At 40.1% G+C, this 17,098-nt stretch overlaps 1 protein-coding gene and 1 pseudogene across 7 annotated transcripts in view; one reads left to right on the top strand and one right to left on the bottom strand.

The window, feature by feature from the left end:
• The window catches only part of LOC308235059 (protein adenylyltransferase SelO-like), a 66,489-nt gene that overhangs the window by 2,549 nt on the left and 46,842 nt on the right, over positions 1-17,098 (top strand). For 5 of the 6 annotated variants that reach the window (XM_080643689.1, XM_080643692.1, XM_080643694.1 and 2 more), the window contains 7 exons: positions 3,536-3,654; positions 4,221-4,349; positions 8,080-8,144; positions 8,221-8,277; positions 8,382-8,480; positions 11,346-11,413; positions 15,913-16,000. In XM_080643689.1, coding sequence (XP_080499815.1) covers positions 3,536-3,654; positions 4,221-4,349; positions 8,080-8,144; positions 8,221-8,277; positions 8,382-8,480; positions 11,346-11,413; positions 15,913-16,000 — 625 coding nt within the window. The remainder of the gene's footprint in view (positions 1-3,535; positions 3,655-4,220; positions 4,350-8,079; positions 8,145-8,220; positions 8,278-8,381; positions 8,481-11,345; positions 11,414-15,912; positions 16,001-17,098) is intronic. The other variant, XM_080643690.1, reaches the window with a different exon arrangement.
• On the bottom strand, positions 7,561-7,986 carry LOC308255286 (small ribosomal subunit protein eS25-like; annotated as a pseudogene). The gene is made up of 2 exons: positions 7,963-7,986; positions 7,561-7,922 (listed from the first exon to the last, which is right to left on the bottom strand). The product of its transcript is annotated as a small ribosomal subunit protein eS25-like (transcript).

Here is a 17,098-nt window from a genome sequence, read left to right as displayed (position 1 = left end):
GGCTAAGAGGACTGGGGGACTCTGGAGGCAGGCGCGTGGAGCAGCCGGACCTGCCTGGGGGTGGGCCTGGCCATGCCATGCACCTGCCGCCCCAGCGGGGCTGAGGAGATTGGGCGCTGCCATCTTGTGACTGTGGGTGCCGCCATCTTTGAGGGTGTGGTAGTCAATTAGCATATTCTCTCCTTATTGGCTGTGGGCACCACCATCTTTGTGAGTGCATGATGGTCAATTAGCATATTCCCTCTTTATTAGATAGGATACCATCATTTGCCCTTTTTTACAGGACACTGAGATAGAGAAATTGAGTGTCTTGCGCAAGCTCACATAGTTGACAGATATAGCACAACATTATTTAGAAATGGTTTCCCAGATTAAAACAAAATACCTGGTTCTTAAAAAGATGTAATATGACAAGGGTAACTAGGGAGGGCAGATGAAATTCATGAAGGCTTTAACACTGTAGTAATGCTAAACTGATGAACAATAACCCACCAATAAAAGAAAAGAAAAATAACCCACCAATAGGGCATGTAAAATACCAACTAATAGTTCTTTTGACCCAGTTGGGCCAAGCATGAGTCTAGGAAGTTAAAAACATAGTCTGAGCTGCGCAAGTAGCTGCCAAACAATTCCCCTTTACATAAGCTCAAAATGACCTTTTTGACTGCACTTATACAAATGAAACAACCAGTATTGACTGATAAAAATGGAATAAGTATAATTGAAAACATTTTCAAAGTTATTTCTATGTTGAGGACTTGGCTACACATTGAGACATTTTCTTTCTGTGATGATGATACTGTTCAAAACATGGTAGGACCAGGTTTTACAGATTTTATACATCCTATATAATAAAGAGGTAACATGCAAATTGACCGTCACTCCAACACACAAGATGGCCACCCCCCATGTGGACACAAGATGGCCAGCAGGGGAGGGCAGTTGTGAGCGATCAGCCCAGCAGGGGAGGGCAGTTGGGAGGGACCAGGCCTGAAAGGGCAGTTGGGAGGGACCAGGCCAAAAGGGGAGAGCAGTTGGGGGTGATCAGGCCAGCAGGGGAGGGCAGTTGGGAGGGACCAGGCCAGCAGGGGAGGGCAGTTGGGGGTGATCAGGCCAGCAGGGGAGGGCAGTTGGGAGGGACCAGGCCTGAAAGGGAGGGAAGTTGGGAGGGACCAGGCCAGCAGGGGAGGGCAGTTGGCTGTGATCAGGCCAGCAGGGGAGGGCAGTTGGGGGTGATCAGGCTAGCAGGGGAGGGCAGTTGGGAGGGACCAGGCCTGCAGGAGAGGGCAGTGGGGGGAACCAGGCCTGCAGGGGAGGGCAGTTGGGGGCAACCAGGCCTGCTGGGAGGGCAGTTAGGGGCGACTGGGCCTGCAGGAGAGGACAGTTGGGAGCGACCAGGCCTACAGGGGAGGGCAGTTGGGGGGACCAGGCCTGCAGGGGAGGGCAGTTGGGGGGGATTCAGTCCTGCAGGGGAGGGCAGTTAGGGGGTCCAGGCCTGCAGGGGAGAGCAGTAGGGGGGGACCAGGCCTGCAGGGGAGGGCAGTTGGGGGGACCAGGCCTGCAGGGGAGGGCAGTTGGGGGGATTCAGGCCTGCAGGGGAGGGCAGTTGGGGGGACCAGGCCTGCAAGAGAGGACAGTTAGGGGCGACCATGCCAGCAGGGGAGGGCATTTAGGGGCAATAAGGCTGGCAGGGGAGCAGTTAGGCATAGTTCATGCTGACAGCGAAGTGGTTAGGGGCAATCAGTCAGGCAGGCAGGTGAGTGGTTGGGAACAAGCAGTCCTGGATTGTGAGAGGGATGTCCAACTGCCGGTTTAGGCCCAATCCCAGTGGAATCGGGCCTAAATGGGCAGTCGGACATCCCTCGAGGGGTCCCAGATTGGAGAGGGTGCAGGCTGGGCTGAGGGACACACCGCCCTTCCCCAGTGCACGAATTTTGTGCACCGGGCCTCTAGTAATATTATATACTTATTAACCATGTCTTGATTCATAGTACTGCATAAAAGCATATCATCCTGAGAACATAGGAAATGATCAATTAATTATCAAGGTAACTGTTGGAAGAACATTTATTGAGAGAAGAGATTTCAAACAGTTGCACATAAAGGTTAGCAGCTTTAGGGGATTTCATATTCTTAGGCAAAATTGAATTCTAAAGAATTTTGGAATTACTGATTTCTCTGAAATGTTAAAAAAAAAGGTTAACATTGGAATTTTTGCTGGTATTTTTAGTCTATGACTGATTAGTTGGTTAAACTGTAACAAGGGTGAGGGTTGGGTCTGCTGAAGCAGTTCGCCTTTTTTGTTCCATGGCCAATGATCACAAGGTAGTCAATGATCAGCTACCTTGCCAAAATGTAAATCAGTACAAAATCATAAGTACTAATGGAAATTATATACTGTCCATGCTCTACTAAAATGTTATTTATTTAACAATCTATTTCCACACAGTGGCTTTCCTAAAAGAGAAGAAAATATACTGTTGAGTTTTCCCATTGATTTTTAGAGAGAGTGGAAGGGAGGGAAGGAGAGAAAGAGATACATCAATCTGAGAGAGACATATCAATTGGTTACTTCCCGGAAAGCGCCCTGACTAGGGCTGGGATCCAACCTGCAAACCAGGTATGTGCCCTTGACCAGGAATTGAACCTAAGACCCTTCAGTGCATGGGCTGACACTAACCACTTAGCAACACAGCCCAGGACTATTAAATAATTTATGGCATTGACATCTTGACAACATAACTTCTAATCAGTGACATAGGCTGTTGTGTTCCTTTGTCTTGTAGTTTTAGTAATACACCTACCTTTTCTATTTTTTAAATTGTTTTGGATTAGGAAAAGATTAGAATTAAGATTTATAATTAAGATTTTTAAGAATTTTACTTAAGAGTAACTATGTTCAGTAGATCTAAAGCCTTGCAAAGCTCTCTCCTCTACACTTTTTTAAAATAACATATATGTGCTTTAGTGCCTAGACTCTATGAAACATACTTTATCTCAGAGGCAATTTAAACTTCCAGCCTTGCGAATAGGCATGTTATCAAAAATTTTGAATTTTCTGGTGGAATTGGAAGTGGTTTTGTACCTTTAGTAAAGTATCCACATATTTTAATTATGATTTTTCTGAAAGGCAGAAAGATTGTGATTAAATGCCTAATATGTTTTGATTGGATGCCATTGAATTGCCTAGTACTATATTCTAATACTGTAATGCATCTCACCTCCATTTTATCTATATATTTTTATTTGTAAATATTGCACATCCTATTGATTTACCATGAGTGAAAATCTTTGAGGACAGGTATATGTCTTGTTTTAAACTTTTTTTCATCTCCTATCTTCTTGGACAGTTCCACATACTATTATACTATATGAATTTTGGCTAGATAATAGTTGAAAATTATAAAATAACCCTAAAGAAAATAGTGTTTTAAGTTGATTTTCTTGAAGACTATAGCCTTTTTAAGGAATACTAATGTTGTAAAGGCAACACATGAGAACATTAAGAAGGTTTTGTTTTGTTTTGTTTTATCAGCTGTGTTGCCAGTTGATCCTGTTAAAGAAAACTACGTTCGTAAAGTGAAAAACTGTGTTTTTTCAATTGCTTTCCCTACTCCTTTTAAATCAAGAATACATCTTGTGGCAGTTTCAAAGGTTAGATTTTATTTTTTCACAACACAATTACTTAACTCACTACAACTTTTGTCTAAAAAGATATTAATATTTTTTCAGAGTTAAATTGTTAGTCTTTGTGTTTAAAATTCAGACACTTGGAGAATGTCAATCTTAGAAATAAGTTTTTAATACTTATTCCTAGAGCCTAGTACTCAGGTTCATCTTTAAATTATCTTAAAAGGTACAGATAAATGAATTAAGTTCTTAGAAATGGGTTCTAATAACAAATTTTAAATTGTTCTCTCATGATATAAATGACATTTACTTTTTCTAGTTTCTTTAAAAAATACATACTAGGAAAAATATTATTTAACTATATATCATAAGACATATATAAAACTTTTAGAACTATAATAGAACAAATTTTCCCAAATAAATAATCAGAACATATGGTACATCTCTTATGAAAAAAGTATTAATGTATTTTTGGAAGAGATCTAGTCTTTTAATTTTCTTTCTTCCCTTAAGTCTCTTTTCTTAAAAATTAGTAAAGGATTACTTAAGTTTGTAAGGAGTTTTTTTGTTTTTGTTTTTCCATCCCTTAGGAAGTTATAGAAGATATTTTGGACCTTGATTTCTCTGTCTCAGAAACAGATGATTTTATCCAGCTTGTAAGTGGCAAAAAGATAGTATTTGGATCCATTCCATTGGCTCACAGATATGGTGGCCATCAGGTAAGAGTAGCATCAGATGCATTGCTTCCCTTATGCAAACATAAACAGTTGGTGGAAATTTTGTATTTTTAAAGAAGTTATTTTGCATTAATTTCTCCAATAATAGCATATTAACAAAATGTTTCTAGAAGGATTGTCATCATAAGATATTTATAGATTAACTGATGTGATTTCTTACTGTGATAAAGCTAGAGCCTAAATTTCTTTAATGGAATTGAGAAAACTGGGCCAGCACAAATATAGAATTTCTGTGAATTATTGCTACAGGACTCATTCAGTGAAGTTGTGGCAAGAGATTCAGGCAAAGTCAGGTAGCACAGTTTGTCAGTATAAAAGCCTCAGAAGGACAAATAGATTTTAACTTTGCTGAGATAGCTGTAGAGCAAAGTTTTAGAACTGCTAGAAATGATATCAGGATTAATTGGAGATGTTATAGATGCTGAAGCAATTAGGAAGGTATCTTCTAGAAATGAAGCAAGTTGTTGAAGCACGTTCAGGTATGGTCTCTAATAATCTTTTTTAAAAGAAGAAGGAGCCCAGCCGGTGTGGCTGGGTGGTTGAGAGTCAACCCATGAACTAGGAGGTCACATTCTATTCCCTGTCAAGGCACATGCCCGGGTTGCAGGCTCGATCCCCAGTGAAGGGCATGCAGAAGGCAGCCAATCAATGATTCTCTCTCATTGATGTTTCTATCCCTGTCTCCCTCTTCCTTCCTCTCTCTGAAATCAATAAAAACACATTAAAAAAAGAAAGGAAAAGGAATACAGAACCAATTGTTGAAATTGCTGTGACTTTCCTTTAAGCTCAAGAAGATTAACTTAACACTGGTTTTTTGGTGTTAGGAATAGTTTTTAGGACAAATAGCAAAGTATAATAGGGTTGGAGTAAGGATTAAGTTAGGAGATATATGAAAAGGGCTTTCATGATAGCTATTTTTATAATTAGTATCTAACTCTGTTTGTTGTGGTAGTTAATTCCTTTCAGATTTTTATTGCTTCCATTTTTCTACTTAAGAAGCAAAATTAACAGAGAAGCTAGGAAGCAAAGTGGCATGACCATTAGAATTGAAAAGGACTCAAGGCGTCACCTAGAACAAACATGAACCTCAGTGTCCTGATCAGTAATGTGCCCGGGTTGACCAGGAACATTGCAGCAGTTGTGAGAAGTGCCATGGGAAAGAAATCTGCTTAATTTTATTTGACTCACCCCTTTCCCAAACATATTTGACTGCAGGAGTCTGTGATTGCTTTGTTTTTAAGAAATAACTATCAACATTTTGCTGAACTATTTTTCTCAGTGTAGAATCTTCTGGACTAGATGATCCTTACAGTTTTTCCCATGGTTCAAAAAGTCATTTCCATATAGGGTAAATTTATCAGCATTTATATCAGTACTCACAGGTGCTATTAAAGTACAAATGCAAACCTTAAGCCCTGCAGAGTGTTGTTAAGCTATACTTTTTTTGTACTTTTTTGGAGTTGTAAATTACATTATACTTTTATCAATTTCATATTTCTCCTCTTGCTGCTCCTCCCTGATTTGACATTATAAGTATTTATAAGTGTGGCTTTGCCATTTTGAACTTAAAGTCCAGTAAATGCTTTCTCTCTTCTTTAAAAAAAGTATTTTTATTGATTTTGAGAGAGAGAGAGAGAGAGAGAGAGAGAGAGAGAGAGAGAGAGAAGCATCAATATGAGAATGAAACATCGATCAGCTGCCTCCTACATGCCCCCCACTGGGGATCAAGCCCGAAACCCTGGCATGTACCCTGACCTGGAATCGAACCCAGCAACTTTTCTGTGCATGTGACGGTGTCCAACCCACTGAGCTATATCAGCCAGGGCAGTGCTTTCTCTTTTATTAATAATTCCTGTTTCCCAATTTCACTCCTAGCTTTGGGTTCACCATTCTTTCTGCTTACCTTTCATAGTGTGGGATATACCTAACGTATTGGCAACTTTCCAGAATATGCTGAGAGCTCCTCTCAGACTTGTGCTTTTAGACATATTCCACAGCTAAAATTAATAAATGGTGGCCCATTACTAGTTAAGATAAAAAATTAAATTACTGGACACATTTTTTCTTCCCAATTTTATATTTTTCTTCCAGAACTGTAAATATTGTTTAAATATTCCACAGCTGTTTATATAACTCCTTTTAAATGCCAGGAGCTATGATGGTGAATAAGACCTGTTCCCTTTGCTCAAATTGCTAATACTTTGGGGGAAGGGGTAGAAAACTAAACAAATTCCAATAACATTAAGTTGTGATATGGGTAAGTATAGGAGTTATGGCAATTTATAGGACCTCCCTCCTAGTCCCAGAAATTTAGAAAAAGTTTTCTGGTCGAAGTTACTTCTATGTGGAGAATGGAGTGACATCTGAATTAGCAATAATTGTTGGCAATAATAATAATTAACATCTTTTGAACACTTGAGAATGTTGGACATAGTACGTGACATTTTGCATATACAGGAATGGGTAAAAGTTTACAATTGTATGTGAAACAGAGTTTATTCTTTTTTTGTTTTGTTTTTATTTATTTTTAAATTTTCTTTATTGATTAAAGTATTACTCCCCTTTTGCCCCTCCCACCGAGTTTATTCTTGTATTATTATTAATCGTTGTATTATCTTCCATACAAACAATTGTAAACCTACTTTTTCCCATCCCTGTATTAGTGATAATTCTTACAACCAGGGTAATCCCATTTTACAGAAATGAAAGATCAGTCTCAGTGAGATTAAGTAACTCAAACAAATTCCACAATTAGTTGTGGCATAGCTACGAGTTGAACAACCATGAACAAATTTTAACAGAAAAGTTTGGAAACAACTTATCATGCAAGTTCAAAAGCAATTTTTCAGGTACAAGTGTATTTCTGATTTTATATTGCAAATGTACAGTATAGGAAATTTTTCTACTAAGAAATTGTTCCTAGTTCATATTATGGAATTAAATAGATCAGTTCTAAGTTTTCTACACCTAACAAATTTAAACTCAGCTATAAGATGAAAAGAAATTGATTATATGTCTTAAATTTATATTTTTAAAATAAATTTCACTTATGTTTTATTGATTGAATTTTAGTTTCACTTTTATTAGAGTTGTTGACTATTGTAATCTCCAAAATACAATTCATTGTTCTCAAATTTTTTTTTATTTAATAAAGTTTTATTTTTCAAAATGTACAGTCAGTGAGACCTATTGCTCATGCATCTTCTCCAGCAGCTGGGGCAACCCCACCTCTGGTGTTTCTGGTGTAAATTACTTGAGCTTTGTGCTTTGAGGCTAGTTTAGTAAGTCCTTTACTAAGGAGCTCCTGAAGGGCTGCCCTGGTCAAAGAGCCGCAAATCTTCAGTCTCTCCGAGACCACAGCTGGGGTAATAAGCTTGTCATTGGGAACTTACAGAGTTTGTCATATGTTGCTTTGTCAAACAAGACCAGGATATTGAGCTTGTCCCAAACTTTGCCTTTGGACCACTTCTTCTATTTTGCCTTGCCCCTCAACTTCTTCACGTGGTCTTGGTCTTTCTTGGCTGACTTTCCAGCATCTTTCTTCTTCTTGTCGTCCTTGGAAGAGTCGGAGAGCAGGGCACCGCTGCTGCCTCACCAAGACGTCAGCCCGAGAGCTCATTCTCAATTTTGATGAAATAGCCTTGGCTATAAAATTACTATAAAAACTAATAGGGATTAATAAACATAACTGATTTTTCTATTTTCCTTTTAGTTTGGAATATGGGCAGATCAGCTTGGGGATGGAAGAGCCCATCTTATTGGAATTTACATGAACAGGTACCACATGTTTTCTTGAATAGCTTTTCTGCTAAATATTTACATGAGTTTTCTAATACTTATATATTTTTTGAAGGCTGGGTGAAAAGTGGGAACTTCAATTAAAAGGCTCAGGAAAGACCCCATACTCCCGGTACAGTTTGTGTTTTTTTTTGTGTGTTTGTGTGTTTTTACTTATCTAAATTAAAACTGATGTTGTCTTTATCATTGAAAATCTTTTAATCTTATTTCCCGTAGAAACGGTGATGGCAGAGCTGTACTGCGTTCCTCAGTGAGAGAATTTTTGTGTAGTGAGGCTATGTACTATCTAGGAATTCCAACCAGCAGAGCTGCAAGGTAACTCCTCTTTCCTTGAAGCTAACTTTCAGGACTGGATCATGTTATCTCCAGAAATACGTTAGTAAATTGAGCAGGTAAGTTTCTGCTTATAGTTTCTTATAGTTTTAGGTGTTGTTGTTTTTTGTTAATCCTCACCTGAGGATATTTTCCCCATTGATTTTTAGAGAGAGGGGAAAGGAAGGAGGGAGGGGAGAGAAAGAGAGAAAACAGAGAAACATCGATGTGAGAGAGACACGTGCCTCCCGCTTGTGCCCTGATGGGGTGGGGATCACCCAGGTCCATTGACTCAATATTGAACCCTAGACCCTTTGGTGTGTGGGCTGAGAAACACCAGCCAGGGCAGTTTTAGGTGCTTCTTTGTTTGTTTGTTGTTAATCCTCACCCCAGGATATTTTTTTCCCATTGATTTTTTTCAATTTATGTATTTTATTTTATTTATATTTAAAATCTTTATTGTTGAAGGTATTACATAGGTCCTCCTTATTCCCCCATTAATCTCCTCCAGCCCACTCCCTTCCCCACCCCCCAGGCCCTCACCATCCCCTTGTCTGTGTCCCCGGTTATGCATATATGCATACAAGTTCATTGGTTGATCTCTTCCCACCTACCCTCCCCTTCCTTCCCTCTAAGGTTCAATAGTCTGTTCATGCTTCTCTATCTCTGGGGCTATTTTTGATCATCAGTTTATTTGATTCATTAGAGTCCACATATGAGTGAGATCATGTGATACTTATCTTTTTCTGACTGGCTTAATTTGATTAGCATAATACTCTCCAGATCCATCGATGTTGTTGCAAATGGTAAGAGTTCTTTCTTTTTTATTGCTGGGTAATATTCCATGGTGTAAATGTACCACAGCTTTTTAAAATATATATATATATTTGTATTGATTTCAGAGAGGAAGGGAGAGGGAGAGATAGAAATATCAATGATGAGAGAGAATCATTGATTGGCTGCCTCCTGCACGCCCCCTGCTGGGGATCAAGCCCATAACCTGGGCATGTGCCCTTGACCGGAATCAAACCCAGGACCCTTCAGTCCGCAGTCCGACGTTCTAGCCACTGAGCCAAACCAGCTAGGGCGTACCACAGCTTTTTTTTTTTTCTTTATATTTTTTTTCTTAAATATATTTTATTGATTTTTTACAGAGAGGAAGGGAGAGGGATAGAGAGCTAGAAACATAGATGAGAGAGAAACATCGATCAGCTGCCTCCTGCAAACCCCCTGGTGGGGATGTGCCCGCAACCAAGGTACATGCCCTTGACTGGAATCGAACCTGGGACCCCCTAGTCCGCAGGCCGACGCTTTGTCCACTGAGCCAAACCAGTTAGGGCCATACCACAGCTTTTTAATCCACTCATCTACTGATGGGCACTTAGGCCAGTGGTCGGCAAACTCATTAGTCAACAGAGCCAAATATCAACAGTACAACTATTGAAATTTCTTTTGAGAGCCAAATTTTTTAAACTTAAGCTTCTTCTAACACCACTTCTTCAAAATAGACTCACCCAGGCTATGGTATTTTGTGGAAGAGCCACACTCAAGGGGCCAAAGAGCCGCATGTGGCTCGTGAGCCGCAGTTTGCCGACCACTGACTTAGGCTATTTCCAAATCTTAGCTATTGTAAATTGCACTGCTATGAACCTAGGGGTGAATATATTCTTTCTGATGAGTGTTTTGGGTTTCCTAGGGTGTATTCCTAGAAGGGGGATTACTGGGTCAAATGGGAGTTTCGTTTTTAATTTTTTGAGGAAACTCAATTCTGTTTTACATAATGGCTTCACCAGTCTGCATTCCCAGCATTGTACTAGGGTTCCCTTTTCTCCACAACCTCACCAACATTTGTCATTTGTTGATTTGTTAATGATAGCCATTCTGACAGGTGTGAGGTGATATCTCATTGTCGTTTTGATTTGCATCTCTCAGATAATTAGTGACTTGGAGCATTTTTTCATGTGTCTCTTGGCTTTCTGTATGTTCTCTTTCTAAAAGTGTCTATTTAGGTCCTTTGCCCATTTTTAAATTGGATTGTTTGTCTTCCTTTTGTTAAATTGTATGAGTTCCCTATATATTTTGAAGATTAACCCCTTATCAGATGTATCATTGGCAAATATGTTCTCCCATATAGTGGGCTTTCTTGTTGTTTTGTTGATGGTTTCTTTTGCTGTGCAGAAGCTTTTTATTTTAATGTAGTCCCATTTGTTTATTTTCTCCTTAGTTTCCATTGTCCTAGGAGATGTATCAGTAAACATATTGCTATGAGAGATGTCTGAGATTTTGGTGCCTATGGTTTCTTCTAGGACTTTTATGGTTTCACGTCTTACATTTAAGTATTTTATCCATTTTGAGTTTATTCCTGTATATGGTGTAAGTTGGTGGTCTAGTTTCATTTTTTTGCATGTATCTGTCCAGTTTTCCCAACACCATTTATTGAAGAGACTGTCTTGACTCCATTGTGTGCTCTTGCCTCCTTTGTCAAATATTAATGGAGCATAGTGGCTTGTGTTGATTTCTGGGTTCTCTGTTCTGTTCCATTGATTTATCTGTCTGTTCTTGTGCCAGTATCCATTTATTTTTAGAGAGAGTGGAAGGGAGGGGGAGAGACAGAGAGAGAGAAACATAGATGTGAGAGAGACACATTGACCAGTTGCCTCCCGCATGCACCCTGACCAGGGCTGGGGATCGAGCCATTGAGCTTGCAACCGAGATATGTGCCCTTGTCCACAATAGAACCCATAGCCCTTCAGTCTATGGGCTGATGCTCTAACCATTGAGCAAAACCAGCTAGGGCTTTAGGTGCTTTTTGATAGCTTGCTTGCAGTTAAAGTGTAACTTTAATTGTTTAATTATCTTATGTTCCAGTCTAGTTGTAAGTGATGATGAAGTATGGAGAGATCAGTTCTACAATGGAAACATTGTGAAAGAACGAGGTAATACCGGTTTTTAGATTACTTGTATAAAATTCGACTAAGTTCTTTTTTTTTTTTTTTTTTTTTTTTACTTTTTTGGGTGACATTGATTAATAAAATTGTATAGGTTTCAGGTGTACAGTTCTATAATACATCATCTGTATGTTGTATTGTGTGTTCATTACCCAAAGTCAAGTCTCCTTCCATCACTATTTATCCTCCCTTTACCCTTTTCTACCTCCCCCACCCCTTTACCCCCTTGTTGTCTGTGTCTGAGTTGTTGTTTTTTCTTAATCCTTTCACCTTTTTTAGCCCCACAACCTCCCTTCCCTCTGACAGCTGTCAGTCTGTTTTCTATCTAATCTGTTTCTATTTTGTTTGTTATTTTATTTTGTTCATTAGATTCTACATATAAGTGAAATCATATGATATTTGTCTTTCTCTGACTTGCTTATTTCACTTGACATACTACTCTCCAGGTCCATCCATGGTGTCGCAAAGTGTAAGATTTCATTCTTTCATACAGCTGAGTAGTATTCCGTATGTAAATGTACCACAGCTTTTTCCCATTCATCTATGATTATGCTTGGGCTGTTTCCAGGTCTTGGCTATGGTAAATTGCACTGCAGTGAACATAGGGGTGCAAGACTAAGTTCTTAAAATGGATATTGGACATCTTTTCAGTATTCTTAAAGAATGACCCCTAGTTCTTCCAGATATTTCAGCATTATGATATTATAATAGAATTTCCTTTCCCACATCCTTACATCACTAATCCATCCATTTCAAACAGCAAACATCTGGGAAGTGAGCAAAAAATGTTTATGGACAGTTGATAAAATGTTACAAAGCTAGTACATGGAAGTTCATACACTTTCCTCCTAGGAGAGCCCTCGGACCTTTCCTTAGAGCCTGCTGCTCTTCCTTCATGTTTACTTCCAATAAGTTCAATAACTTTTCCTCAACCTTAATTAGGTTAGAAAAAAAAATTAGAAAGGGGATGAGAAAGTGTGCTGTAGAAGAGCAAAAAGGGAGAGAATAAGAAATTTGACTCTGAATCTTTGGGGAGAAAGGGAACCTAAAAACCGATAATAAACATGTTAAACTGCTTAAAAGGTTACCAAACCCTGCTGACAGCCTTCCATGCTTTATTGGGTCACTGCATCACAGGGCAGCATTTTTACTGAGGTTCATAGTGATTCACCAGAGCACATTTTTAAAAAATATATATATTTTTTATTTCAGAGAGAAAGAGAGAGGGAGTGAAAGATAGAAACACCAGTGGTGAGAGAGAATCATTGATTGGCTGCCTCCTGCACACCCCACACTGGGGATCAAGCCTGGGCATGTGCCTTTGACCAGAATCGAACCTGGGTCCCTTCAGTCCACAAGCCGATGCTCTATCTACTGAGCCAAACTGACTAGGGCACCAGAGCACATTTTATGTTTTTTATACTTAGTGTATAATATGTTTTGATAGGCTTTTCATTAAAAAAAAAATCCTCCCAAATTATTCATGCTTAAATGAATTAAGGGTTATATATATACTAGAGTCCCGGTGCACGAAATTTGTGCATGGGGGATCCCCTCAGCCCAGCCTGCACCCTCTCCAATCCGGGACCCCTCGGAGGATGTCTGACTTCCAGTTTAGGTCCCATCCAGATCAGGCCTAAACCGGCAATCGGACATACCTCTCACAATCTGGAACCGCTGGCTCCTAATTGCTCACCTACCTGCCTGCCTGATCGCCCCTAACTGCCCTCCATGCCAGCTTGGTTGCCCCTAACTGCCACCCCCCTGCCAGCCTGGTCACCCCTAACTGCCCCCCCGCCAGCCTGGTTGCCCCCAACTGACCCCCCCCAGCTGACCTGGTGCCCCCAAATGCTCCCCCTGCCGGCCTGGTCACCCCACGCAGCCTGCTGTTCAGTCATTTGGTCGTCCTTCACTAACCCCCCTGTTGGCCTTGTCGCCCCAGGCAGCCTGCTGGTTGTTACTGTTATTGTGATGGCGTCCCGGACAATTTGCATATTCCTCTATTATTAGTATAGATTTTAAAATGTTTTTATTGATTTGAGAGGGCGGGGGAGGGAGAGTGATAGAGAGATAGAAACATCCATGAGACAGAAACATCTATATGCTGCCCCTTGCACACCCCCTACTGGGGATTAAACCTGCAACATGGACATGTACCCTGACTGGATCGAACTGGTGACCTCTTGGTTCTTGGGTGAATATTCAATGACTGAGCCACACTGACTGAGTAAGGCTTATGTGTTTTTATGGTATCTCTCCCCTTTAATTTCATCTGGATAAAATGGACATTATTGCACACAAGCCTGTAACAACAATGTATGTCTTTTTGTTAATGGTGATTGGAAATGAGAGTCCAACCACAGACTGTTCATATGATGGAAACAACACTACTTACTTCTGTGGCTGTACTTATATATATTGTTAATCTGAATTCCAAACCACAATCTTATTTCTCCTTTTTAGGCCATTACTAGAATTTCCATATCTAAATGTTCACATATATACACATATTGTGCTTTTATGCTATTTGCCCAGCAGCCACTGTGGTATATTAAGAAAAGTGCTAGACAGGCAATCAGAATATGTGACCAGCTCTGTGGGAATTGATTTGTGACTTGGAGTAAGTCACATTCTGGCCCTGTTTCTCTTATCTAAAATAAGGCTGTTAGATTAGATGATACATTTTGTGTCTTTTAGTGCTAACATTCAGTGATTCAATGCCTATTCATTAAATAGACATTAGAATAACCTAATGAGCTCTTATGGTTTCTAAGTGACTACATTTTTATTGCTCAAAAAACCCCACATGAAAATAAATGTCTAGATTAATATTGTGAATACATTTTGACTATATGATTATTCAGTCAATCCAGAAAATACTAATTGATCCTTTTTCTGTGCCTACCATTGGACTAAACTCTAGGGGGTCCAGGAATAGTAAGTATATATCATAGTCCTGGTCTTAAGAAGCTTAGTCTCCATAGAGAAAAGACTTAGATACATGAAACAGATGAACAATAAAAGATCTGAAGTCAATAATAGGGGGATCATTTTAGCTTTATGGAGGAAGTGGGAATTATCTTTTAAAATATATTTTTTAAATTTATTGATTTTTAGAGAGAGAAACATTGATTTGTTGTTCTACTTATTTATGCATCCATTGATTGATTCTTGTATGTACCCTGACCGGAGATGAAAACCGCAACCTTGGTGTATCGGGATGATGCTCTAAGCTACCCACCCAGGGTTGGGAATTGATCTTGAGTATAAGATTAGGAAAGATTTCAGTATGGGGTGAAGAGGGTGTGAGGTAGGTAGAGCAGGGGAGACCAGCACAAAGGCCCAGGTAGCAGGAAGTCTATTGAAGAATAGCACCAATAGAGCAGGAGGCCCTTGGATAGACTTCGTCTTGATATCTAAGCACATGTAAGTACAGAATTTCCTAAAAGCAAGAAACATGAATTCTATTTATTAATTGTATTACTAATGTCTATAATCAAAACAGAAGGCAGTAATACAGGATTACAAATAAACCCAAATATAAAATGCATAGATTCACTTTATTTCTTCAGTGTATTCATAGTTAGAACATATGCAAACATTTATTTATTGAAGTTAATTTTCAGTTAGTTACACAAATGAAAGCACTTGTTGGGACTATGCCATAGAAATCTATACTTATAATAGGATAATATGCAAATTTGTTGGGACGCCATCACATAACAACCGATCAGCAGGCTGCATCCCCACCCCCTGCACCAGCCAGGAGACATGAGGCTCATGTCCCCGACCTAGGCAACAGGCCCTGGGACGTGAGGCTTGAGTCCTCACCCCATCAATGGGCTCGGGATGTGAGGCTCGAGTCCCCGCCCCATCAATGGGCTTGGGACGTGAGGCTCGTGTCCCCGCCCCCTGCGCTGGCCCGGGGACATGAGGCTCGCTTCCCCGACCCCGGCAATGGGCCCTGGGACATGAGGCTCACGTCCCCACCCCCTGCATGGGCCTGGAGACATGAGGCTCGTGTCCCCGACCCCGGCAACAGGCCCCGGGACATGAGGCTCACGTCCCAGCCCCCGGCAATGGGCTGGGGTGTGAGGTTCGCATCCCTGCCCCCTCTAATTAATTCCCTTTTAATGTGCACGAATTTCGTGCGCCGGGCCACTAGTAACTCAATAATTCACTAACTCACAATTGAGTCAGTGGGATTTTGATGTTTGGAGCCTAATGATTTAACTGAGCAGTCTTTAGCTAGGTCAGAGCCTCGGTATTTCAGAAAGTGTTGTGGCTGCTAACATTCTAACTAATTCAGGCTTAAAGAAATAAAGAAAAAAAATCCTTGATCCTCCCCAGGGTATAAGTTAGTTGTTTTTCCAATACAGATACTCAATTCTTTTATATTAAAATAATTTTATTTTTTAATAAAAGCATTTAGGTTATGTTTGCATAGTTTGAAATCGTTTTTGCTGAAATAAATGTTTCTTTTGCAGGTGCAGTAGTGCTTCGCGTTGCAAAATCATGGTTTAGAATCGGATCATTAGAAATTTTGACTCATTATGGTGAACTGGATTTACTAAGGTTAGAAAATGACATTTTTTAAGTGGTAGAAGACAATTAAAAAATGCTTATTTATGTGTTGGGAAGTTAATTTGTGTGGGGGGGCAATGGCGGGGAGAAAAGCAAGCGAGAATTTATTGACTGCAGCAAAAATATACTTAGGACAATGAAAGAAGGAAGGGCATAGAAGAAGCAGCAGAAGAGCCTGGGCTGGGCTGCCTTAGCTCACTGGGAAGTCAGAGAAAAGGGGGCCTTGGAGACAAGTTCAGGGGGTTAGCCCAGATGGAGCGGCTGCTGCCCATTGCTACCCTGGTTGTAAGTCTCATGGGGTCCCTTAGAGATTAGAAGATATGTACCTTTGAGGAAAGGAGAGGGGAAAGGGAATAAGTATATTTATTTATTTATAGATATTTACTTAATCCTCACTGGAGGATATGTTTTTATTTCCCTGGGGGAGGGAGGGAGAGAAGAGAGAGAGAGAGAGAGAGAGAGAGAGAGAGAGAGAGAGAGAGAGAGAGAGGAGAGAGAGAGAGAAACATCCATTGGTTGCCTTCTAAGCACACCCTGACAGGGGATTGAATTCAAAACCTAGGTATGTGCCCTGACTGAGAATTGAACCTGTAACCTTTTGGTATACAGGATGACACTCCAACCAATTGAGCCACCCGACCAGGGCATTAATAAATATTGTTAATACTTGTAATGTGTCTAATATTGTGTGGGTTTTCTAGGAGGATAAAAAGAGAAGTGTAAAGAAAAGTTGATGTACAATATTATATTAGTTTTAGGTATATAACCCAGTGATTAGACATTTATATAACTTATTAAGGGATCAACCTGATAAATCTAGTACCCATCTGACACCATACATAGTTATTACAATACTAGAGGCCCAATGCACGAAATTCATGCATGAGTCGGCCTTCCTTCCCCTGGCTGCCAGCACCAGCTTCCCTCTGGCACGAGGGACCCGGCTTCTCTCGCAGCCCCAGATTTGTCCAGAAGGTCATCTGGAAGGATGTCTAGAAGGACATCTGGTCTAATTAGCATATTGCACTTTTATTATTTTACTAGAAGCCTGATGCACAAAATTCATGCATGGGAGGGGTCCCTCAGCCT

This window comes from Plecotus auritus, assembly GCF_963455305.1.
Source record: "Plecotus auritus genome assembly, chromosome: 1".
NCBI lineage: Eukaryota > Metazoa > Chordata > Mammalia > Chiroptera > Vespertilionidae > Plecotus > Plecotus auritus.
Note: the sequence above shows the minus strand (reverse complement) of the source record. Positions and strands in the feature narration are given on the sequence as shown.